Source organism: Spermophilus citellus, assembly GCF_964194105.1.
Source record: "Spermophilus citellus genome assembly, chromosome: 8".
Taxonomy (NCBI): domain Eukaryota; kingdom Metazoa; phylum Chordata; class Mammalia; order Rodentia; family Sciuridae; genus Spermophilus; species Spermophilus citellus.
In genome coordinates this window covers 126988260-127014721 of record NC_138189.1, presented here as the reverse complement: position 1 = coordinate 127014721, position 26462 = coordinate 126988260, and the positions used below count along the sequence as shown (strand labels likewise).

The window sequence follows — 26462 nt, the reverse complement described above, 5'->3', positions numbered from 1 at the left end:
AATACCATCAAAATCAATCTAAGCAGTTTAGGAAACATACATAAAGAATACAGGTCTCTAGCTTCAGGGAAAAGTAATTGGAAAGACATTTTCACAAATACCTAAGAAATCACATGAAAGAGAGGTGGAGATACTGACTTAAGAAAGTAGTCTTTCAGGCAGCTGGTGGGCCTGAATCGCCAGGGATGGAGATAAATATCTACAATTAGTAAGCTATATGGCAAATCAGACTTCACAGGGCACTGAAGTCCTATCAATTTAATATTCATGCCTATTAATTGTTTCCCTGAGTTTTGAACGTCACAGATTGGGGTGGGGGTAATATGGGGCTGTCCTTTCCCAGTCCAACAGGCGAAATGTTGCTGTGCTGGTTTGATGTTAGTCAGTAAACTATTTTAATGCAGCAGGGCACAGATTTCAGCATGAACCCTTGGAAATACACTAGTAGATCAATAAAGTGAACCCTTGGAGATATACTGGTAGGTCAATAAAGAATTGAACGGGGTTGGGGTTGGGGTGGGGAGAAGCACCTTCAGAGTTTGTATTCCGGTTTCCAAAAATGGAGAAGAATCAGAAATGGAGTTTAAGGAGTGCGTTTTGGGGTGAATTGAGGTTTTGGTTACCCAACCCTTCAATAAAATACTGGTTGAGCACTCAGCTTTCTCTTTGGTGACTGAATCAGCCTCTGTACTCGGGGAAATCCCAGGCGGATTTCTAGCATCTGGGTTCTCTCTTTCCTGCTCTGCAACCCCTACCAAGTCCCCAGCGCCCTCCTCTGATCCCCGCTTGGCACAGGGCAGGGATTGGGGCAGGATCCACGGGCTCCGATCTTGGCCTGCCTCGGGGCTACAGCCACCAGATAGAGCTTGTGCGAAAGGTGGCCGCGCAGGCGGGGGTGGGGGGTTTGTCTCTGCCACCAGGTGTGCGGACCGAGGTCTGGCACAAGCCACTGCGTGGAGGCGCGCACATAGAGTGGGCGTTCCTGCCCATGAGTGGGCGTTCCCGCGTCCGGGAAGGGCGGGCACCGGACTGCGCGGACCTCCCCTTCAGTCACTTCCCAGTCCAGGGCCGAGAGGGCGCAGCGGCACGACCGCCCTCGGCGGGCACCCCAGGTATGTCAGGCGGTTCCCCCTGGCGCGCTCCGCCCGCGCGGTCTCTCTGCGCTCCTCCCGGGGCCGGCGGGCAGGGGCGGAGGGGACCCCGGGTTCCCACTCGGTGCACCTGTGCCCCCAGCCGGGAGGCTCAGATTGCGTGCGGCGGGGAGGCAGCGGATTCTGGACGCCTGTGCTTCCCGCACCTTGGGTCTCTGTGCAGCCTCGTGCTTGAATAGGGACAGCGGCGACATCCACGAAGGCCGAGCTGCGGGCGGTACCCGGGAGAAGCAGGGGCACCCAGAAAGGGAAGCGGGCGAGGCAGAGATACCCCTAGCCACTGAGCAGTCTGAGGACGCGACTCTGCCCATGACTCGCTGTCCTCCGGGAGTGGTCACGGTAGCCTCGGAGCCAGCGTGGACGGTGGTCCTGGCTCTGCCAGTCAGCTGACGGAGTGGCTCGGAGGGAAAGTAACCAGGGGCACGTGAATGCTGTCACCTAGCCATTGCGAGTGACCGCTAGCGTTCTCCGGGATTTGTGTCCGCGATCGTGGTTACTTTAGATGGGATTTCAGTCACTAGGGCACTGAAGTGGGCAAGGTGCCAAGGTTCGTTCCAGGGGGTAGTCCAGGACCCTCCCTTACTGTTTTAGTCTGCGTTTTCGTCGCTGTGACCAAAAGAACGGACAAGACCAGTGTAGAGGAGGAAAAGTTTATTTGCTCTTAGCCGGCCGATGTTCTTGCTGTGGGCCAGAAGTGTGGCAGAACATCACCCGCAGAAAGGTGTAGAGGAGGAAAACAGCTCAGGACAAGGCAATCAGGAAGCAGAGAGAGCATCTGCTCATCAGGGACAAAACATAAGCCCCCAAGGTACGCCCCCAGTGACCTACCTCCTCCAGCCAGAAGGTATCTGCCTATAGTCAATCCATTCAAGTCAATGCACTGATTAGGTTAAGGATCTCATAACCCAATCATTTCACTTCTAAACTTTCTTGCATTGCCTCACATATGAGCTTTTGGGGGGACACTTTATATGTAAACTATAAGACCTCCTAACAGGGAGTCTGGCCTCTGCACTGTGGGGTGCTTCATGCCCCTTCTGCATTCTTTGATTCTTAGGGTATCTTGAGCTGGGTCTCTGTTGAAAAACCACCTTAGAGCATTTAAACAGTTGTTCTTTAAATAAGAACACTATGAAGTTCCTCTTACAACTTCTTCAACTTCTGAACATGAAAACAAGTTTTTGCAAGTGTTAGAACTTGCAAACCAGAAAGGTGTTTTGTTGATTTTATTAAGAAAAGAGAGTGTTCTGGGTGTTAACAACTCAATCTGCTGTGGATTCCCCCACCCCCCTTTTCCTTCCTTGGTAGGTAGGGTGACCTGGCTTGAAAGAGACCTTTTTTTTTTTTTTTTTTTTTTTTTTTTTTTTTTTTTTAAAGGAAGCACAAAGATCTTGACTTATTGGAAAATGACATTCATCAATATTTTAAATTTCTTCCTGTTCCAAGTAAAGAACAGATGAATCTTAAACTTTTTACAACATCCCCATCTTACAGAAGTTGCCAGAAGTTTACAGCATGTTTTGGAAGTTTCTAAGCTATCAGTTAATTTTCTCATATTATTTCATTTATAAACTAACAGGAAGAAAAAAAATCTAATGATAAAAATCACCTCCAAATTTAAGAGAAGGAAAAAAAAAGAGAGAGAGACAAGAGAACATGAAAAAGATGGGACTAAAAAGCATAGTGTAATGACTTACATCGTAACAAACCATTAATTAATTAATTAATTAATTCTATTGAATAAAAGGACTATATGTTGTAATCATCAGACTAATTGTGAGAACAGAATTAAAAACTACAAGCCAACAGTCATGCCTGTTCATAAGAGACATGTTTTAGAAAGATACTAAAAGGTTTAAAGTGAAAGCATGCCACTAATTATCCAAAGAAAAATGTGCAGCTATATTAATTTCAGATAAAATAGACATTAAGCCAAAGAAAGAATATTTCACTGGGATAAAAGTTTCACTGAGAAGAGATACAAATTCTGAGTTGATAAGCACTTACAACATGACATTTAAAAAAAAAAAATGGAGCCAAAGTGACAGAACTATAAGGAACCAGACAAATCTAGGCATGGTGGGAAGTTTTATCACATCTCTACTGATATAAAAAGCAGACAAAAGGTCAGAAAGGATAAAGAACATGTGCAAACTGTATGCCAACTAATTGGAAAAACTATAATAAATGGATAGATTTATGGACACATACATCCTATCTTGATTGACTAACGAAGAAATAGAAAATCCAAATAGACCAATGTAGAGCAATAAGATTGAATCAGTAATAAAGCCTCCCATCAAAGAAAGGCCTAAGAGCTGATGGCTGCACTGCTGAATTCTACCAGACACTTAAGAAGTAATACCAATTCTTTCCAAACTACTCCAAAAAATTGAAGAGCATGTAATGCTTCCAAACTCATTCTATCATCACCCTGATACCAAAACCAGACAAGGACCTGACAAAACAAGAAAACCACCATTCCTGATGAATGTGGATGCAAAAATTCTCATCAAAATACTAGCAAACTAAATTTAGTATATGAAAAAAGAGTATCCTTTTTAATGATCAAGTGGTTTGGATGAATCCCTGGACTTGAGAATGGCTCAACATATGCAAATCAATAAATGCAATACATTGTGTTAACAGAAATAATTCAAAAACCATATGGTCATTTCAACAGATGCAGAAAAAGCATCTGATAAAATTCCCTTTATGATAAAAACTCAACAAATTAGGAGTAGAAGGAATGCACCTCAACACAATAATAGTTACTTATGACAAACTCACAGGTAATATCATCCTAAATGGGGAATGATTGAAAGCCTTTCCTTTATATCTGGAAGAAGATAAGAATGTCCACTTTCATCATTTTTATTCATAGTACTACAAGTTCTAACCAGAGCAGTCAGTCAAGAGAAAGAAATAAAGATAACCCAAATTACAAAGGAGGTAGTAAAACTTTCCCTGTTTGCAAACAACATAATCTTATATATAGAAAAATCCTAAAAATTACACTTACAAAACCTGTTAGAAATAATAAATTCAGAAAAGTTACAGGATATAAAAATCAACAGGAAAAATTATTAACATTTGTATATGTCAATAGTGAACTATCTGAAAAAGAAATCTAGAAAGCAATCCTATTAAAAATGTCTGAGACTTTGTGTGATGCCAAATTTAAAGGTGATGGACTAATTAACGTGACACAGGAAATTTTTAAGGCAAAACAGCATTCAGGCAGTGACATGGGCATTGCTATCATTTTTTAGCCAGGTTTACTGTGATAATTTGAAGCAAAAAACAAGAGAATAAAAAACATTTAAGACCTGTAATTTGGCCAGAAAAAGACATGTAAAACAGGCCAAGGAAAGTGTGGTTGATGAAGAGATTACCACCACTAAAGATAAGTACTTTGCCTAGAGACAATGGGATAGATGTATTGAGGGATCAGGAATCAGCAAGACCATACCTTGGCAGATTCAAGGGTGTAAAAGTGAAAACCTGTTTAAAAAGAAAACATGGAGGCATGCCGCAGTCTTGGCTGGGCACAGAATCACGAGCCAATCAAGCAGGAACAAAACTTTATTTTGAAAAAGCCGCTAACACTCTCAGCGCCAGCAAGTCAAAAACCGGTCCTCCCACGAGGGTGTCCGACCGGAACCGCGCGCCGACCGGAACCCCCCCGTCTCCTCCCACCTCCTCCGGAATTCCCTCCTACTATCCTTCCCCAACCAATGGGAACTCTCCAGCAGTCCCGTAAAGTCCCGTAACTTGAGTCCGGTAGCAGGCCAAGGTGAACAGCGGGAGTCCAGTTTGCATATGAATGTAAATTTTAACATAATCATCTCAGTGGCTAGCTGGCGTCACTTTACAACCAAAGGTGCCATACATCGTATATATGCTTGTGGCTCCTAGCATCTGCCCCCTTCTGTTTAATTAAGCAACAAGCAATGTGGCTAGGGACCGTGCCTGGTAGGTTGTCCAATTTAACATATGGTTCTTACCCGTCATGGGAGAACTGACCTTTAGGCGTCAGCTTCCTGTCTTAGGTTGAATCCACTGTAATCAGAGCAACCCGTCGCTGACTACCGGTCCAGCATTCAGCCATGCTTGTGGATAGGCCGCGGGAGTCCAGTTTGCATATGAATGTAAATTTTAACATAATCATCTCAGTGGCTAGCTGGCGTCACTTTACAACCAAAGGTGCCATACATCGTATATATGCTTGTGGCTCCTAGCAGAGGCACACTGATGTGTAGAAAATTGTTTCTCAAGGAAATTGTTTTGCATGGGTCAGCTGCTCAGACACTAAGAGGCCACTGCAACCATGGTGCAAGGGGGCCTGGTTACTACTCAAGCTGGAGGCTGACCTTGGCATCATCCACATGGTGCTGGTTTTGCAGGAATGCAGGATGCTAGTGTTAAGGGGTCATGGAGGCTTTTTACCAAGATTTCAAATGAAGGCCTGGCATGCTAGGCAAAGTGTGGCAGGGTTGGAATCCCTCTAGGCAGCCCCTGAGAAGATGATGTATGAAGATGTGAAAGGTAAAGCTGAACCTGGAATGGAGACCCCTGCAATTAAAAGATGCCAATAATGTGGACCATCTGCCAATAGGTTGGCCTAGCAGAGCCAGGCCAAGACATGCTATGTGGGATGCAGCCAGCATTTAGAAGCAGGGCTTCCCAAGCTCTTTAGAACACACATCTTGCCACCACATACCCCAGATGCTAGACTGTAGCTATAGGACTTATTTGCCCAGATGGGTTTTGATTTTGTTTTGGTCCTATCCCTTCTTTCTGTGCTTCTGTTCTTCCATTGTGGAGTGGAAATGTTTACTTTGTGCCACTATATGCTGGGTATGTGTAACTTGCTTTTGATCTTTACAGAGGTTCATAGTTTGCCTGTGAGTCTAAGATGAGACTTTGGACTTGGACTTTTGGGCAGTGCTGGAACTATTAAGACTATGGGGACTCTTAGAGGTAGAATAAATGCATTTTGCATTGCGACATTTTGAGGCCAAGAGTGGAATGTTATGGTTTGGATATGAGGTATCTCCCCCCAAAACTCATGTGTTCATGCAGGAATACTTGGAGGTGAAATTATGAGATTATGAGAGTTGTCACCTCATTAGTGGATTAATCTATTTGATGGATAAATAATTTGAATGGGCCAAGTAGGTGGTAACTGTAGGCCGATGGGATGTGGCTAGAGAAAGTAGGTCACTGAGATCATACCTTTGGGGATTATATTTTGTCTCTGACTCCTTGTACTTTTCTCTCCTCTCCTTCCTGGATGCCATGAACTGAACAGCTTTCCTGTGCCTTTTGCAGTGATGTTCTGCTTCACCTTAAGCTCACAGCAGTGGAGTCTGCTGACTATGGACTGAGCCTCTGAAACTGTGAGCCCCAAATATCTTCTTCCTCACACACACTAGGTAAGTGCTTCACCACTGAGCTACAACTCCAGCCCCCAACTAATTTTTGACAAAAGCACCAAAAACAATCACTCAGGCAAAAACTCTCTCTTCGATGAACAGTACTAGGAAAATGGATATCCAGATGGAAGAATGAAAGTTAATCCATCCCCCTACATAGAAAAATAAACTCAAAATGTTTTGAAGACTTAAATATAAAACCAAAAACATTAGAGAAGTATTCCTGGATATTGATATGAGCAAGAATTTTTTTTGGTTAAGAATTAAGACAGGGCTGGGGATGTGGCTCAAGCGGTAGCGCGTTGGCCTGGCGTGTGCGGGGCGTTGGGTTCGATCCTCAGCACCACATAAAAATAAAATAAAGATGTTGTGTCCACCAAAAACTAAAAAAAAATTAAAAACAAAGAATTAAGACAGTAAAAGCAAAGCAAGGATTACATCAAACTGAAAACTAAAAACTTGATCTCCTAGAAAAAAAAAAGAGTACAATAATGATGATTAGAGGCTAGGAAAGGTTAGAGGGAGTGGGTACAGAGGGCAGCTGGATAACAGGAGCCCAAGGCCAGTTAGTAGCGGAATAGGTTCTATTGCTCTATAGCACAGTAAGGTGACTACAGTTTACAGCTTATTATTTTTATTTTTGGTACTGGGGATTGAACCTAGGGGTGCTTTACCACTGAGCCACATCCCCAGTCCCTTTTTATGCTTTTAATTTTTATTTATTTATTTGGGGGGGGTACCAGGAATTGAACTCAGGGACACTCAATCACTGAGCCACATCCCCAGCCCTACTTTGTATTTTATTTAGAGAGACAGTCTGACTGAGTTGCGTAGCACCTTGCTTTTGCTGAGGCTGGCTTGAACTCATGATTCTTCTGCCTCAGCCTCCTGAGTCACTGGGATTATAAGCATGCACCACCATGCCTGACTCTTATTATGTAGTTTATAAAAAACTAGAAAAAAGGAGTTTGTAGACTCCAAACACAAAGAAATAACTAATGTTTAAGGAGATGGATATGCTAATTACCCTCACTTGATCATTACATGTTGCACACTTGTATCAAATGATCAGCTGTACCCCCACAAATATGTAAATGACTCTGTTACAATTAAAAATAAATTAAAAAATATTCTGTACAAAGAAGGAAACAACAGAGTGAAGAGACAGCCTACAGAATGGGAGAAAATATTTGCAAACTGTGCATATGACAAGGGGTTAATATCCAGAATACATAAGGATTTAAAACAATAACAAAAAAATTTATTAAAAATGGGCAAAAGGCATGAAGTGAATTCTCTAAAGATAACATACAAATGACCAACAGATATATGAAAAATTGCTGAACATCATTAATCAATAGGGTAATGCAACTCAAACCCACAGTGAGAGATCACTTCACCCGAGTTAGAATAGCAATTATTAAAAAGACAACAAAAAGCCAGGCACCTAATCCCAGAGACTCAGGAGTCTGAGGCAGGAGGATTGCAAGTTCAAGGCCAGCCTTGACAACTTAGTGAGACCCTGTATTGAAATAAAATAAAGAGGGCTGGGGGTATGGCTTAGTGGTGGAGAGCCTCTGGGTTCAATCCCCAGAATTTCAAAAAAGGAAAATAAATGATGGAGTAGATGAATATATAAAGAAAATGGTGTGTACACACACACACACACACACACACACACACACACACACTATTTGGCCATAAAAAGGAAGAACGTGGATGACATAAGAGAAATAAGCCAGGCACAGAAAGGCAGATACTACATGTTGTAATTGTGGAATCTAAAAAAGATGATCTCATAGAAATACCCAGTGAAGTAGGGGTTTGCGGAGGCTGAGGAGGGTGGGCAGCTGGGAAGGGTGGGGAGATGGTCAATGGGGATAAAATTACAATAAGATAGGGGAATACGCTCTGCTGTTCATAGTTAACAATGTTATACTGTATATTTCAAAGTAATTTAGAAGAGAGGATTTTGAATAGTTTCATCACAAAGGATGATCAATGTTTGAGGCAGTTAATATACCAAATATCCTGATTTGATTGTTAGTATCCATGTGTGGAATATGTTTGATCATCAGTGTACACTGTTCCCCATAAGTACATATGATTATCATGTGTCAGTAAAGAAGAGAAGATATGAACAGCATGATTAATGTAGTTGGTTGGATGGACCAGTATAAATATTGTCCCAACAGCTGCTGAAATCACAGAACATACACAAATCCTGGACTACAGAACAAAGTGCAACACATTTTAAAGGATTTAAATCATTCTGAGTATGTTTTTTTCCTTGCCATAATGCAACTAGAGCAGAGAACAACCACAAAGAACCGTCCCCCCTCCAAAAAAAAAAAAAAAAAAAAAAGAGAGAAAAAAAGCCCATATGTTGGGAAATTAGTACCTACATTTCTATATAAACCATGGGACATAAAAGAACCATAATAGAAATTACAAAATGTTTTAAAATGAATTTTGAATAAACGACATAAAGAAACATGTCAAATGCAGCAAAACTATTGTTTTAGTGATAATATCTAACCTTAAGTGCATGTACTGAAATTGAATAATGGCCGGCAGTTAATGACCAAACAAGAAATTAGAGAAATAACAGTTAAATAAATCCAGAGAAAGCAGAAGGGAGGAAGTAGTAACAGAACAGTGGAAAATAACGAAATAGAAAGTAGACAATCTGTAAAGTCAGAACTGAAAATGTTAATAAAAAATGGAAGACAATCAAGAATAAAAGTAGGCACAAATAAAACTCATGAAAGAATAAAACAGAGGACTTCATTTCATTAAATAAAATAAGCTGGAGTCCATTAGCTGGAGACTGTCTCTGTACTTTGTAATAAACTGCAAATTAACTAGTATATACAGACCCAAGCCTAACTCAGTAGTTTATTTGTTATTATTATTATTTTTTTGTGGTACCAGGAATTGAACCCAGGGGTGCTTTACCACTGAGCCAAATCCCCAGTCCTTTTCTAAGGGACTGGCTGAGTTGCTTAGATCCTCACTATGTTGCTGAGGCTGGCTTTAAACTCCCTATCCTCCTGCCTCAGCCTCCCAAGACACTGGGATTACATGTGAACTCCACTATCCCCAGCTAGAAGTCATTTTTGGTAACAAATAGCTGTTTTAGCCACTCTCAAACAGCCAGCCTTCAGCCAGTCACAGGTAGCTGAATGATTAGACAGGCCCATAGAAGGCGAATACCTCATCACATCATGTCCAGGAAGTGGCCTGGCTGTAGCCAGTCCAATCAGATGGTTCCCCTACTTTGCTTCTGTATTCAGCCTATAAAACCTCACTGCTTACACTGAACTTCCCCCCAACCCCGGTTCCAAGCACAGCATGAACCATTCTTTGCTTAAGATACATCCTAATTTGTCTCATTTTTTTTAAACACCTTAAATCCTCTAGACATTAAAATAATAAAAATATTATAAATAATAAAATTGAAAATTTGAAAAATACAACTTACTGAAAATAAGAGGAAGAAAATCTGAATAGTTCTGTAGTTGTTAAGTAAATTTATTCTGTGTCACAAAACAAAACACACAGATAACAAAACTTCCCGCCTGGCGACACTGGTGAATTCTACCAGATGAGAATGTCCCGAGAAAGGAAATTGACAGGGCAAATTTGTTTCTGAATATAGATATAAAAGTTCTAAACAAAATATTACTAAGTAAAATCCAGCAATATATGAAAAGGATAATACATCTTGTCTAACTTGGGTTTATTTTTTAAAGTCGTATTATCTTAACGCTTTAAAATTCACCAGTGCAATCACTACAGTTTATTAACAGAACAAAGACATTGAATCATGTCTCAATAGGCAACTCAGCAACTTGTCTGAGAGTCTGTCTCAAAGTAAAAATTAAAAAAGGTCTGGGGATGTATCTCTGTGGTAGAGTGCCCCTGGGTTCAGTCTTAGTACTGCAAGAAAAAAAAAAAGTGAAGAAATGTTTGGAAGTAATAGATATGTTTATCTTTGGAAGTGATAGATATGTTTATCACATGGATTGTGGTGAGGATGCCATGAATGTGTACTTGTGTCTAAGCTCACCAAATTGTGCACATTAATTATTTACAGTTTTTAATACTAATTATACCTCAATAAAACTGATGATAAAATGAAAATCCAGAATAAATATGCATGGTATGACCCATTTATCTAAACAGATGAGGGGATTCAGTGTGAGCATAAAAATTCTGTCTCCAACAGCAATTAAATTCTCTCTGACTGTAAATTGTATAACCCGGATCCTTATGACAGCTTAGATTCTGTGAATGTGGGAAGTTAGTTCTTTCCATAAAATGTTTTGTATTTGGGGTTAAATAATTTTTTAAAAAATGTGTAGAGTTAGTTCATGAACAAATACGGACAAAGGCACCCAGATCCAAGGAACAGGGGCACTGAACGTAGTTAGGGGAAAATGTAGGGCCCCGAAGGTGGGCAGAGAGAAAACTGTTGGATTCCTGGCTGAAACTAAAACAGCAGTTGTGTGCAAACAGGTTTATTTCCTCTCTATTCATCTGAACAACACACCCAGGCTTGAACATTGCTTTCTGAACCTCTCTGCAGGAAGAGAAGGTTCTGATGGTTTGAGTATTCCTCAACTCAGCAAGGTACTTTGCTCAGCCTGGGACTCCCAACATCCCTCTTGCCTGAAAGTAGCAGGTGCAGGCTGGGTTGGTGACCATGAAACCTTTTTCTTTTGGTCAAAGAGCATGCTATTTCTAGAGCTCCATCCAGTGAACAGCTGTCCATGAGAGCAGTAGTTTGGTTCTATGAGTTCTTTATGTGCCGGGTATTAAGGAAGGGGAGAAGCATGCTTAAAGCTAAGAGGGTTTCCAATTCAGGAAGAGGTGATAGAAAGTGGCTATGGTGAGCCTAGCTCATTTCTTTCTTTCTTTTTTTAAAAATATGTGTGTGTGTGTGTGTGTGTGTGTGTGTGTGTGTGTACACACACACAGTAGATGGACACAATACCTTTATTTTATTTATTTATTTTTACATGGTGCTGAGGATTGAACATAGTGCCTCACATGTGCCAGGCAAGCGCTCCACCATTGGGCCACAACCCCAATCCCCTAGCTCTCTTCTTAAACTGCTTGCTTGATCATGCCCCTGTTCCTTTATTTGCTTATAACCCATTTTTATTGAGGCCTGTTCCACATTCCCACATGGTGGTACTTTAAGTCTGAGCAGTGGCCCCCCTGTTTGTGCTGCTGTATGTATCAGGGAATTCATTTCTCATCCTCATTCATATGTTCCATTTGCCTTCCTGTTATTTCCTCTGTGTGTGTATGTGAGAGAGAGAGAGAGAGGTGGGGGGGACTGTGAGATGCTTGATAAAGCATTTCTCAAGAATCAGTTATGTTGTCAGACACAATCACTCATTGGAACCGCTTTTATTTGTAGGTGGAATCCTGGACAATGCCACGGGCTTTGTGGACAGTGTGGGCCTTGGGGGCCATAATCCTCCTCTCCAAGGAAGGGTCTCCAGATCCGGCTCCTCTGTCTTGCAACCCCACTGGCATCTGTGATGGCCGCTCCAGATCTTTCAGCTCCATTCCCTCAGGGCTCACAGCAGCCATGAGAGGGCTTGACCTGTCCAACAATAAGATCACCTATATCGGCCAAGCTGATCTGCAGAGGTGTGTCAACCTCCGGGCTCTGATGCTGAAGTCCAATGAGATCAGCACAATTCAGGAAGATGCCTTTTCTTCCCTAAGCCATCTGGAACATTTGGATTTATCTGATAATCAGTTATCTAATCTATCGTCTTCCTGGTTTAGGCCCCTTTCTTCCTTGAAAATTTTAAACTTACTGGGAAATCCTTATAAAACACTTGGGGAAATATCTCTTTTTTCTCACCTTCCAAATTTGCGAATCCTGAGGGTAGGAAATAGTTACACCTTCACTGGGATTCAGAGAATAGATTTTGTTGGACTCACCTTTCTGGAAGAACTTGAGATCATTGCATCTAGTCTCCAGAGTTATGAGCCCCAAAGTTTGAAGTCAATTCAGAACATCAGTTATCTGATCCTTCATATGAAGCAACCTATGTTACTGGTGGAGATTTTTGTAGATCTTTTAAGTTCAGTGGAATCTTTTGAACTGAGAGATACAGACTTGGACATGTTCCACTTTTCAGGGCTATCCATCAGTGAAACGAATCCAGTGATTAAAAAGTTCACATTTAGAAATGTAGACATGACCGATCAGAGTTTTAATGACCTTGTGAAACTGTTGAGTTATGCTTCTGAGTTGTTGGAGGTGGAGTTTGATGACTGTACTCTTAATGGAGTTGGTGATTTTCATGTATCTGAGCTCGAGAAAATTAAAATTCCAGGTAAAGTGGAAACAGTCACTATACGGAAGTTGCATATCCCAAAGTTCTACTTATTTTATGATCTGAGCACTGTGTATCCAATCACTGAAAGAATTAAAAAAATCACAGTGGAGAACAGTAAGGTTTTTCTGGTTCCTTGTTCATTTTCACAACATTTAAAATCATTAGAACACTTAGATCTCAGTGAAAATCTGATGGTTGAAGAATACTTGAAAAATTCAGCCTGTGAGGATGGCTGGCCCTCCCTGCAGACCTTAATTTTAAGGCAAAATCACTTGACATCATTAGAAAAAACTGGAGAGGTTTTGCTGACTCTGAAAAACTTGACCAACCTTGATGTCAGTAAGAACAGTTTTCATGCTATGCCTGAAGCTTGTCAGTGGCCACAAAAGATGAAATATTTGAACTTGTCCAGCACCCGGATACACCACGTAACCAACTGCATTCCCAGGACCCTGGAAATTTTAGATGTCAGCAATAATAATCTCGACTCATTTTCTTTAATTTTACCTCAACTCAAAGAACTTTATATTTCTCGAAATAAGCTGAAGATTCTTCCAGATGCTTCTTCCTTACCCATGTTACTAGTCATGAATATCAGCAGGAATACCATAAATACTTTCTCTAAGGAGCAACTTGATTCGTTTCACAGACTGAAGACTCTGGAAGCTGGTGGCAACAACTTCATCTGCTCCTGTGAATTCCTGTCCTTCACTCAGCAGCAGCCGGCTCTGGCCCAGGTGCTGGTGGACTGGCCAGACAGCTACCTGTGTGACTCTCCCTCCCACGTGCGCGGCCAGCGCGTGCTCGACGCCCGGCTCTCTGCCTCCGAGTGCCACCGGGTGGCGCTGGTGTCTGGCGTGTGCTGTGCCCTCTTCCTGTTGATCCTGCTCACGGGGGGCCTGTGCCACCGCTTCCACGGTGTGTGGTACCTGAAGATGATGTGGGCCTGGCTCCAGGCCAAAAGGAAGCCCCGGAAGGCGCCGTGCAGGGACATCTGCTACGACGCGTTCGTCTCCTACAGCGAGCGGGACTCCCACTGGGTGGAGAACCTCCTGGTGCAGGAGCTGGAGAACTGGGAGCCGCCCTTCAAGCTGTGTCTGCACAAGCGCGACTTCGTCCCTGGCAAGTGGATCATCGACAACATCATCGACTGCATCGAGAAGAGCCACAAAACCGTGTTCGTGCTTTCGGAGAACTTCGTGAGGAGCGAGTGGTGCAAGTATGAGCTGGACTTCTCCCACTTCCGCCTCTTTGATGAGAACGACGACGCGGCCATTCTTGTCCTGCTGGAGCCCATTGAGAAGAAGGCCATCCCCCAGCGCTTCTGTAAGCTGCGGAAGATCATGAACACCAAGACCTACCTGGAGTGGCCCCGGGAAGAAGCTCAGCAGGAAGGCTTTTGGATAAACTTAAGAACTGCAATAAAATCTTAGGTTCCTGGATTATAGTCTGGCTGAGTGGTGGTCTTCAGTTGGTGTCACTTAGTTCATTCTGACATAATTGCATTCACGGGAATGTTCTATTATTTGAGGACTTGTTCACTAAAACTACTTAAACTGCAAATTTTATCTACAGTGCTGTTGTACAAAAACGGTTACGAGATTAGAAAACATAAGTTTTTAAAAATTCTATAATATCATCATGACCCAGTTCCATTACTGGGTATCCGAATGATCCATGGCAATTGGCTCAGTTCATCAGCAAATGGCACAGATGCACCAAAGGTGTCAAATGGTTGTCTCAGGTGGGCTGGCTTGTTGTGAAGCCACTCAGGGGTAGCCAAAGGGAGCATTCTCCGTGCCACCCCCTCTCATCTCTGGGTACAGTTGATCTCAAGAGCAGCAAGAAGTGTTTGAGGACACTAGATTAGACTTGTTGCTCTTCCTACAAAAGGGCTGTGTGTCCGCTGTTCAATTTTTCAGGATACAAAATATCCCCAGGGTGCAGTTTCATTGTGAATGGGGTCTACATTCTTGGGTATTTAACAGATTTCTCCAGCCATATTTACTTGAAAGAGTACGTCTAATGCAGGAGTCAATAAATTATGTCTTACCGTGAAAGCAAAACTATTGAGACAATAAAATGCTTAGTTTTGAGGAAGCTGAAGGAAGTCTCCCACATGGGACCCTGAACTTCCTCAGCCTTTGACCACCTGCACATGCCACGTGCTGCTTTTTTGTTCTTTGAAAGTCTTTTTTTTTTTTTTTTTTTTTTTGGTACCCTACCATGGACAGAAAACTGGGGTGGTTAACAACCCAGCCACATCCACAGTCTTCTTTATATTTTATTTAGAGACAGGGTCTTGATGAGTTTCTTAGGGTCTCCCTGCTGAGGCTGGCTTTGAACTTGTTATCCTTCTGCCTCAGCCTCCCAAGCCATTGGGATTACAAATGTGTGCCACTTTCTTTGAAAGTCATGTTTCCAATTTGAAAAAAAAAAAAAGCTTTCCTTTTTTAAAATTTTCCTTCTGAAAATTTTCAAACAACCCATGTGAGCTGAACAGATTTTTAAATAACTATATACCTAAAGGTTCTTTATCATGATTCAGAAACAGTTCAGTCAACAATAATTTGATGATCATGATAGCATATATTAATGTCTATAGTCAAGATTTAATAACACATTAAATTCCGATGAGCACTCTTTGCTAAGAGCTTGTTTCTGATTCTGTGCAGCTTTCTTCTTTGCTGGGAACTGTGTTTGAAAGGGAGTGAACCACCTTTGACCCCTGCTCAAATCTCAACCAGACTAGGCTTATGTGGTTAATTGGGTTCTGGACTGAGAAGAGATCTGGGTTGGCAGATGTATAACCTTGGACAAGTCACCTGGCCTGATTCAAAATGTTTTCTTGTCCTCAAAATAGGGACAGTCACCTGCATGCACCTGCTAGGTTTGGAACGCAGCAATGTGTGTAATCCACAGAGCACATGCTCCTTGGTACCCTTGCTTCTGGAGGGTGTGAGGAGGGTAAGGGTTCCAAGCCTGAGAACCGTTTTGCCTGGTGTGATATGGCAGCAATGCCTGGCATAGATGTGAGCTATTATGATTTTTCAGGAAGGGATACATTTCTTTATAAAATTATAGGCTTAAGTGGATTTTTTTTCTATCATCAGGACTAGCAGGGCTAAAAGAAACCCTGCTGTTCTCAAAATTACCCAAAGGAAATAAGTTCATTCAGTATATATCAAGTGTTAATCTTGGAGAACTCACACAGTGCTTCTAATACCAAGTCCCAGGAGAGTGTGGAAGATGAAACACACCAGCCTAAGAGGAAAAAAGGGTAGGTTTAGTCCAGGTGTGGTGGCACACGCCTGTAATCCCAGTGGCTCAGGAGGCGAGACAGGAGAATTGTGAGTTCAAAGCCAGCCTCAGCAACGGCAAGGCACTAAGCAGCTCAGTGAGAACCCGTCTCTAAATAAAATACAAAATAGGGCTGGGGATGTGGCTCAGTGGTCGAATGTCTCCAAGTTCAATCCCCAGGACCAAAAAAAAAAAAAGTGTGTGTGTGGGGGGGTAGGTTCAGCAGAAGGAAACCCCCAAACAGCGATGAATTTTCTGCTTTTCTTTCTCACTGCCTATACTAAGCGCCATGTTGATTATTGTGAGAACCAGAGATACATTGACTTGATTTATATATTTAGCTTTAAGAATTTGAACAGCAGCCAGGCGGGGTGGCACGTGCCTGTAATCCCAGCAGCTCTGAAGGCTGAGGCAGGAGAATTGCAAATTTGATGCCAGCCTCAGCCTTAAGCAACTTAGTGAGACCCTCCCTTAAGAAAAAAAATTTTTTTTGAATACCAATAGTAATAGCCTCAAAGTTTATTGATAGACTTAAGATTACCTTTAAAATAATCTTTATAATTTTTTTATTACAATGTTGAACATCACTGAAAAAATTTTAGAAAAGATAATATATAAAAATAGGAATCAGCTCTTATTCCATCACCTTGGTATAACCACTGGTAACTAGTATATAGCTCTCCAATCTTTATCAATGCAGGTGTACCTAATACTTCACAAAATTGAGATTAGAATGTAAATACTTACAGTTTATAAAGAAAATGGCATATTCCTTTTTTTTTTTTTTTAGATTGTTTACTGATTGCTACATTTTGCACATTGAATGTCCCCTGAAGTCTCAGGTGTTGACAGTTTGATCACCAGCCAGTGGCGCTGCTGGGAGGTGGTAGGACCTTTAGGAGATGGGGCCTAGTGGAATGCAGGTGGGTTATTGAAATTGAGTCCCTGAAGGGGATATTGGGACTCTGACTCCTCCTCTTCCTCTTTCTTTCTGCTTCCTGGTTCCCATGAAGTGGGCACCTTTCTCGGGCATGTGCTTCCTGCCGTGATTTACTGCCCACCACAGACCCCAAAGCAATGGTGCCAAGGAACCAGGGACTGAAACCTCCAAAACTGTGAGCTAAAATAAACCTTTCCTCTTTTTAACTTGCTGATCTCAGGTACTCGCTTCAGTAATGGAAAGCTGATTAGTTTAGTGATCATCTGACATTTCTGAACTGCAAGGACCATTTTGAACTCCATGAAGAGAAATATTGCTTTAGCTGCTCAGACTTTTAAGGTTCCAGAAGCTACCCTCGTGCAGCTGTCCAAAAAGGGCAAGCAGCAAATACATCAGAGATCAGTGTAAGGGACCATTTTTTGGAACAAAAACCATTTTTTCAGATGCAAGATCTTTTATTTGTCAATGGACTGTAAGCTCAAAAAACTTGGTTTATCTCTTTATCCCTTGAATATGCCTAGTACAATTATTGAAGCATTGAATTATTGAAATATGTGCTGAGTAGGGAAATGAATAGTGATTAAATCTAGTAACCTGGATGGTGATGCCCATATGATAATGAAGCACTGGGCAGTTTGAAGAAGGAAAATTACCAACAGGTGGAAATCTTCATGTGAGTTCTCTTGATGACAGAACTTTTTTTTTAAAAAATATGTTTTTATTTTAATTGGCATTTAATAATTGTACGTTTATGGGGGCCAGCGTGATATTTCAATATGTGTATACCATGTGCAATGATCAGATCAGCGTATAATTGGCATACCCATCACCTAAATATTTATTATTTCTCTGTTAGGGGTATTTAAAATCTCCCTTATTAACTACTTTTAAATATGCAACAAATGGTGTTTAACCATAGTTATCCTACTGTGCCACAGAACAGAAGTCATTGCTCTCTTCCAACTGCACCCCTGTACCTGCTCACCAGCCTCTCTCCATCCCTCCCTCCTCCACACCCTTCCCAGCCACTGTTCTCTTTGCTTTTATGAGATCAACATTTTTTTGTGTGTGTGGTGCTAGGAATTGAACCCAGGGCCTTGCACACCAGGCAAGCACCCATCAAGCTATTCCCTTAGTTTAAGGAGATCAACTTTTTAGCTTCCATATATTAGTGAGAACATGTGGTATTTATTTGTCTTTCTCTTCCTTACTCACTTTACTGAACATAATATTCTTCAGTTCTGTCCATGTTGCTGCAAAGGACAGAATTTCATTTTTTTTTGTGGCTGAATACTAATGCATCATATATATTCCCCACATTTTCTTTATCTATTTATCCATCAATTGACATTCTACCTCTTGTCTATTGTAAAGAATGCTGTAGTAAATGTGGGAGTGCAAGTATCTCTTCAACACACTGATTTTGTTTCCTTTGGATATATACTCAGTAGTGGGATTACTGGATCAGATGGAAGTTTTATTTCTAGTTTTTTGAGAGGAGACCATAATTTTTAACAACTGAGTACTATCCTTCTCTATGAGTAGGCCATCATTTAATCAGTTCTATGGTATTGGACACTTGTTTGAAATTTGGGGGAGGGATTAAACTTATTATGATGGAGTTATTCATACATAATGGTAGAATAGTGTAATTCTGTAAACACATTGATGACAGAACTTTGAATAACACTAAGTCACTGCCAATATTTGGACAAGGAAAATAACAGTTGATGTACTCCTTCCTATTTCATGCAGGTGTGATGCAGAGTAGGCATCCTCAAGTGCTGCAGAATAGGGATCTAGTGTTCTGTATACAGTGTTGACTGTTTAAAAAATAACAGTAATTTGAACAATTTGGGGATTCCAGCATATGATTCTTGGGTTAATTCTGTTTTCCCCTACTCAGTTAATTTTGTTCTCTCCTGTCAAATTGATTTATTCTTTCAGAAAAGCATTTCCTTTTACTAAGTGCCTGTTACACGCTGGGCACTATGTAAGTGCTGGGGACACAGTAGGAAACAAGACAGACAGAATTCCCTGCCTTCGTGGAATAAAAGTATGACATGATTTCAGGTATGAAAAAGTTAACCGCAGAGTACAGAAACAGAATGATGGCGTATGTCTGTTATGGTTTGGATGTGGTATGTCCCCCCAAAGCTCAGGTGTTGAGACATGGTCCCTAGTGCAGTAATGCGCAGAAGTGGTGCTTTCAGGAGGGATTGGACCATGAGGCCTCTAACCTCATCAGTGGATTAATCCATTTGGTGGATTAATAACTTGAAGAGACTAGTGGGAGGAGGTGGAAAATGTCAGAAGGTGGGGCATGGTTAGAGGAAGTATGTCACTTGGGGGTGTGAAAATCGGGACTATATCTTGTCCCTGGCTCTTCCTCTCTTTTTCTGCTTCCTGGTTTTCATAAGATGAATACCATTGTCCATGCCCTTCCATCATGGCCTGCTTCACCTCAGGCCCAACGCAAGGAGCCAGCCAACCACAGACTGAACACACTGAGATTCTGAGCTAAAATAAATCTTTTTGTATTTCAAGTTGTTTGTGTTACATATTTTATGTGTCACAGGAACACATAAGCTAACACGCTGTCCTCGTATATTTGTGCATTTGCGTGTGTGAGTGTGCATACAGTGAGTAACACTAAAACAGAGTGACTCTTTCCCCTTCAGTGTATGCTTGGGTGGGTGCAGTGCACTCAGCAGCCCCCAAGGACCCCAGAGTAGCTGTGGCCCACTGAGTAAGTGTAGCACCCGATATAGCAGACTTCAGGAGTCCCACCTTCTGTCCAAGTGCTTTGTGGGTGCTTCCACACGATGATAGCACACTGAGTAGAAAGACAAAATCCTTAAACTGCAGATAACTGAAAAGTTCTACTTTCTCTGAAGATACTGAACTGATGATATTATTATAACGAATTATAACTCCATGCTCTATGTGACAAGTACTTTGAAAACCCTTGAAACCCTTTTCAGGTGAGACCATTCTCAGCCAAACTTGGGGTGGAATGTCCATGAGGGGTATGACCAATGTATTGCATGTATGGGTTTCTAGAAAACAATTGGGATAGGAAAGATGTGAGAGCATACTTTGTTTATTCCACCATTTAGCTTCTCTTTAATTCTTTGCACAAAGATAAATTGCTTTAAGTGTGATACCAAATTTTATTTAGTTTTCTGAACTCTGGGGATCATCTCTAAAATGAAAAAAGGAATATCAATATTAAATATAGAACGAAGGATTTAAAAATATTTCAGCCATGCAATACATTGCTGCTGGAGTAAGTCTGCTGTGCTATTCCAGCCCCAGTGAATAGTTAATGCCTTGAACAACTCCTATTACCACAGGTTGCCAGGCCACCAGATATCGAAGCCAATCCAGGATTTGCCCATACAAAAAATGGGTGCGTTCCCAGCTGAGTCTGTGTTAAGGAGGTTGTTCTGTATACAGCCAAGTAACAGAAATAGTCATAAACATCATTTGAAAATATAGTAAGAAATGTAATAAATGGTTGTTTCCCTTCTTGTTAATTCTATGTGCTCAATAAAAGCCCTTCCTGTGCTGGCATGATGTTGTGTGCAGACCCAGCTGCTAAGAAGGCTGAGGCAGGAGGATTGCTTGAGCCTAGGAGTTTGGGGCCAGCTTGGGCAAAACAGTGAGAGAGAGGGGGGGGGAGGGAGGGGGAGAGGGAAAAAAACAAATGATAGAGAGGGAGAAAGAGGGAGAGAGAGAGAGAGAGGGAGAGAGAGAGAATACAAATGAGAGAGGGGGAGAGAGAGAGAATACAAATGAGAGAGAGGGAGGGAGGGAGAGAGAGGGAGGGAGAGAGAATACAAATGAGAGAGGGGGAGAGAGAGAATACAAATGAGAGAGAGGGAGGGAGAGAGAGGGAGGGAGGGAGAGAGAGGGAGGGAGGGAGGGAAGGAGGAGAGAGAGAGAGAGAGAGAGAGAGAGAGAGAGAGAGAGAGAGAGAGAGAGAGAGAGAAAGCCCTCACATGCTTTTTTTTTGTACCGGGGATTGAACTCAGGGGCACTCATCCACTGAGCCACATCCCAGCCCTATTTTGTATTTTATTAAGAGACATTTATTGAGTTGCTTACTGTCTCACCGTTGCTGAGAGGCTGGCTTTGAACTCGAGATCCTCCTGCCTCAGCCTCCAGAGCCACTGGGATTACAGGTGTGTGTCACTGCACCTGGTTTTTCACATGATGTTTTTGGCATTATGTTTATCATTTTTATTTACACCATATTCACTTTCTGAAAATAAACTGAAACTATTTAAAATAAAATCCCAAACTACAAAACAAGGATAGAAGGCAAGGGTATATCCTAAATGAAGGAGGCAGAGGGAATGACTACATTGGAAAGTGAGCAAAAACAGCTTTCCTGCAGTCGACACATCAGAGAGAACTTATATATTAAAAAGAATAACCCTGGTTCATGGGCAAGACATTCCTTTTTCTGGAATCTGGTAACTTCTGCTAAGGGACCTTAACTTAACGCATAGTGACTCTGATAGCAATTTTACAAAGGGCAGCTCTTTTACAAGTAGCTTTTCCTTATACTGAGTCTCAAAAAAAACAAAAAAAAAAAGAGTACACGTAATATTTAGCACTTCATTCTTTTCAGTCTATATAAAGAAATGATTCACTGAACCATCCTTTGGTATTTAAACTATCATCTAAGGTTACATTTGTGAGCCTATTATCATTGATTTAATTAATTAATTGGATACTGGGGATTGGACTCAGGGGCACTTGACCATGGAGCCACATCCCCAGCCCTATTTTGTATTTTATTTATAAATTTTTTTTTTAAAGAGAGAGTGAGAGAGGAGAGAGAGTGAGAGAGAGAATTTTTAATATTTATTTTTTAGTTCTCGGCGGACACAACATCTTTGTTGGTATGTGGTGCTGAGGATCGAACCCGGGCCGCACGCATGCCAGGCGAGCGCGCTACCGCTTGAGCCACATCCCCAGCCCCTTTGTATTTTATTTAGAGATAGGGTCTCACTGAATTGCTTAGCACCTCACTTTTGCTGAGGCTGGCTTTGAACTCATAATCCTCCTGCCTCAGCCTCCAAAGCCGCGTGTCACTCGCCCAGCTATTATCACTAATTTTATAACAAAGGTTTATGTATTACAGTTTTACAAGTTATGAATCAGATGCTGTACTGGACTCCATCTCCTCCTGTTAGTAGTGAAATTCGGGACAGTGGATGGAAAAGAAGGAGGAGGTAGTTGTGCACCACCAGCCTTGAGTTGGGCAGCAGGCTGGAGGCCAGACCTGTGAAGGATCAGGTGGCTGTTGAGGCTGGGCTCTGTTGCCACAGCATGGCCTGAGACCCAAAGGCCCACGAACACTGTCTGCTGTTCTAAGGCCCTACGTGGACGTCTCCACCTGCTTTGCCATGTGCTCTGCTGTCAGCAGCCCCCAGGAGACCACACATTCAGGGCTGCTGGGGAGAGAGGAGATGGGAGCTAGGAGGCTGCTTCCTTAACCTGCAAGGTTTAGGTGTCTCTTAGTAAGTGTGTCTTATGGGAAGAGAGGGCCATGCCAGCACTCACTGCCCTTCTGTATACAGTGGTGGGGGGCATGCCATGAGCTGGTCAAGGCTGTGAGTCTTGTTTCCTCTCAATCTCATCATCACCAGGACCTAGCCTAAGAGATTAGGCATGCTGCGGAATCTAAAACGCTAAAATCCAGGGTGGGGGGAAACTTACTCATTTCTGGTAATAAACAAATTTGGTACACCCTAAAAATACTCCTCTATATTTTAATTCACACGTGGGGCTTTTAAATTTTCCAATTTATCTCTCAGTCCCTGCACTCACCTATTCAGTCTAACCATTTAAATATCAATCCCTCTATCTATTCATCCACCTATCTGGATTACTTTTCCATATAATCTACTTATCTTTCACATGGTCTCATTCGATTTCTGCTAAATCCCTTGATGTGGAAAATATGAAACACAAAGAATGGAATACTGGGGGCACTACACTTTCTAACCAGAATAATATAGGCACAGACAAGAGATTTTAAATGTTGTGAAATAAATTGCTAGAGAGAACAGAAACTTTTTTTTTTGCTGTAACTATGCAAAGACAATAAATGTTTAGATGGAAGAGCACATCCCCAGAAACATTGAAGGTAAGGGTCATCGCACTTTTTAAAAGGATACGGGTTACTGATCATCCTCTTCAAATCAACCTTCTCTTTGCAGTAAGGGCAGGTCTGCTTTTTACCAACAATACACCAACCTCGGATGCAGAATTCGTGAAAGCTGAAGCATCTTGTTAGGGAAGCTTCTGGATAGTCAGTGGCAATGTCTGGCTCAGGGTGACATGGACATCATCCACCGTTAGAGGCCAGCATGGCTGTTGGTCATGGCTGGACTGTGCACAGCCCTTTGGCAGGGCTTTGTCTAGGACAATGGTAATCCCAAGGACAGAGAGCCCAAGGACAGTGGGAGCCCGATTAGCTTTCTGACCTGAGGAATCTACTTAGCTTCTTGGCCTGACTTGTTCTTCCCTCGCTTGAGTCTGGTAAGAGTCCGATAAAGGATGTGAGGAAGCTTTTGTCTTACATGAGCCTATTTTGTTTCACTACCTTCTTTATTTTTCCATTTCTAATGTGTTCACCACAATTCTCCTTTTTGTGCATTACTTCTATGCACTCAGCCTCGTCCTAGACACTTTGGCAAGTTTAAATTACTTGTGATCATAAACTTACAGATATATCACCGCACCCCTCTCCCCCCTGCCTGCTTGTTTGTTGCCAGGGATGAACCCAGGGCCTCACACATGCTAAACATATGCTCTACCATCGAGCCACACCACCCCATTTCTAAACTTACAGACCTTTTTATTGACTTCCTAAGTTTTTTCCTCAACTTTCTTTTTATTACTGATAAGGGGTCAATTATTTTTAATTTTGAATATAAGCTCAAAAATCTGAACTTCTCAAACTCTAGCCACTTACAAATTCATTTGTGTGCATCACCCTTTTCAGAAGGTCGGACACTTTGCCCCTAAAGCTGAAAGTGAACCCCATGATTTTGCACACCACCAGTGACTTATTCCAATGCATCGTGACTTTCTGTGTACATACATGTCTCTCTTAGGCCACACCTTACCTGTGAGACTATGACTCACTCATCTGTGTCCCCAGCACCTGAAGCAGGTGCCCAAGAAATACTGTTTGAATGAATATATGAATGGATCATTCAAAACCAATTATTTTTGGAAAAAAAGCATTTCTAGGTTCCCCAATATTGCAGATTTGGGCAAAATGATTAACTATAGTGAGATCATCTTATTGATTTATTTACTTTCTAAAATCGCTGTTCCCAGTGTGACTTTCAGGGCCAAGATTACATGGTCTTCTGACCAGCCTGCCACGCTCCCATGTTAACAGCAATGATGTAGACGGCCCCTCCCTAACAAGTGGAGGACCACGGAGGAGTAACCCCGTGAAGGCTATGTCCACAATTCCTCAATACTAGATCTTTAAGCAACTCAGAGTTTCCACTACTTTATGTTCTTGGAATTGGGGACATTTTTTTCCCCCAATAGGCTTGGATTAACAAAGTGCTGTGTTACAACAAAGATTTTAAACCAAAATCCATATAGCTCTCCATTTAAAAGGGATGGAGTCAAGGTTTCATCTTTCAGATGGGTATGGAGTTCAGGGGTCATAGAGCCAGTACCAAAATGTCCATTTCTTCTTAACGTGTTCTTTCTTTCATCTTCAAGATCTTCATCCTGAAAAACCTGCACATTGGTAGAACTGACCTGGAGCAATACTCAGATAATCCCTGCTTGTTAATATGACTCATGGTGGCCTGCTCCTCACTAATATGACTCATGCTAAAATGTGCCATTAGAAATATTCCCTGCAAGCAAATTTAAAGGTGACTACATTCAGATCACATATACATACATGTACCACCATCTCTAAGGGCTTTTAAAGGTGGAAAGAGAAAATATTTCCACTTGCAAATGGAAGAAGGGGCTGTGTTCCAACATTTGAAAAGTAAATCATATTTAAAACTAAGGCCAGACTTGGAAAATTCTGACTTAGACTGATAGTCTTTTGGGAAAAGTATCTTACTGAAAAACTACTATAGAATGCCATATGGGATATCTTCTGTGTTTCTTCCCTTAAAATTTTAAGGCTTACATGTTGGAGAAAAGGCTCCTATTACACATTTGAGATGCATTTGGACCAGTTTTTGATTCTATTCTCAGGACTGAATAAGTGGAAACTGTCCAGGTTAAACAGGATTGAATCATGGGCCCTGCACATCGACGGCATTAGGTATTACTGACTGAATTAGGCGGGTGTCAGCGGTACACGACAGCTGGTGTAACCGTTTCATAATGCCAGAGCTTTGATTTGGCTGGGTATACAGAGATAATGTTATAAAATTGATACTGTATTATAAAATAAAGATAAATGATGCTTTTTTAAAATTTAGGAACAAATTAAAATATGGAATGTTGGCCAACCTGAACACAACGGTGATATCCATAGTTACATGCTTGGACGGCCCATGCTTTGTTCATGATTCTTGATGCCAGCATTTTTCAATCTACTGAGGCCCTTATCAGGGGTGCCTGGAGTTCCCCAAAAATGCTAGCTTCCAGGTCTGGCTTGTCTGATACCTCCCACATCAAGATGCCCAGTCAATAGAGAGTTGTTGGAGGAAGAACCCACAGACAGAGGAGCCAAATGATTAAAGACCAAGAAGTCACATATTGGGCCTTCCTTTTGTCATCTAAGGTGTTCTGCTGCTTGTGACACGATTATTTTTAACACTTCTTCCAAAAAAGCTGATGAAGGGGTTTGGTTTTTTCCCTTGGCCACCCGCTATGATTCCTGTTTCTACAAGGGGCTCCTAGGGTTTTCTCTAGGAAAAAGCACACTTTAGATTTTTTGGCCCACCAAGATTCAGATACCAAGCTGGGCGTGATGGCACATGCCTCTAATCCCAGTGGCTCAGGAAGCTGAGGCAGGAGGATTGCAAGTTCAAAGCCAGCCTCAGCTACTGAACAAGGCCCTAGGTAACTTAGTGAGACCCTGTCTCAAAACAAACAAAAACAAAAAAGGGCTGGGGATGTGGCTCAGTGGATAAGCAACCCTGGGTTCAATCCCTGGTTGTGAAAAAAAAAATTCAGACACCAGCTCCTCCTGAACAATCTTAAGTTCTTCCCTTCACCTGACACTTCACTGTTCTGTTTTGGTTTTGGT

The 26462-nt window shown here is 41.8% G+C and overlaps 2 protein-coding genes across 3 annotated transcripts in view; one reads left to right on the top strand and one right to left on the bottom strand.

The window, feature by feature from the left end:
• The first annotated feature begins 1068 nt into the window (after positions 1 to 1068).
• On the top strand, positions 1069 to 15299 carry TLR2 (toll like receptor 2). 2 transcript variants are annotated; one of them, XM_081304302.1, is made up of 3 exons: positions 1069 to 1112; positions 6466 to 6589; positions 12021 to 15299. In XM_081304302.1, the coding sequence occupies exon 3, from the start codon at positions 12036 to 12038 to the stop codon at positions 14388 to 14390; it is 2355 nt and encodes a 784-aa protein (XP_081160428.1). In that variant the 5' UTR covers positions 1069 to 1112; positions 6466 to 6589; positions 12021 to 12035; the 3' UTR covers positions 14391 to 15299. The 2 variants fall into 2 exon arrangements, with proteins under 2 accessions (XP_081160428.1, XP_081160429.1); XM_081304303.1 differs by lacking the exon at positions 1069 to 1112 and having other exon boundaries at positions 6453 to 6589.
• Positions 15300 to 20227: 4928 nt separating this feature from the next.
• Positions 20228 to 26462, bottom strand: part of RNF175 (ring finger protein 175) — a 48036-nt gene continuing 41801 nt past the window's right edge. The window contains exons 8-9 of the mRNA XM_081304304.1: positions 23392 to 23493; positions 20228 to 20621 (exon numbers count right to left, since the gene is read on the bottom strand). Coding sequence (XP_081160430.1) covers positions 20501 to 20621; positions 23392 to 23493 — 223 coding nt within the window. The 3' untranslated portion in view covers positions 20228 to 20500. The remainder of the gene's footprint in view (positions 20622 to 23391; positions 23494 to 26462) is intronic.

Bases quoted from the DNA above. Each gene is read 5' to 3' on its own strand.
- TLR2 (XM_081304302.1), top strand. From the start codon at position 12,036: ATGCCACGGGCTTTGTGGACAGTGTGGGCCTTGGGGGCCATAATCCTC.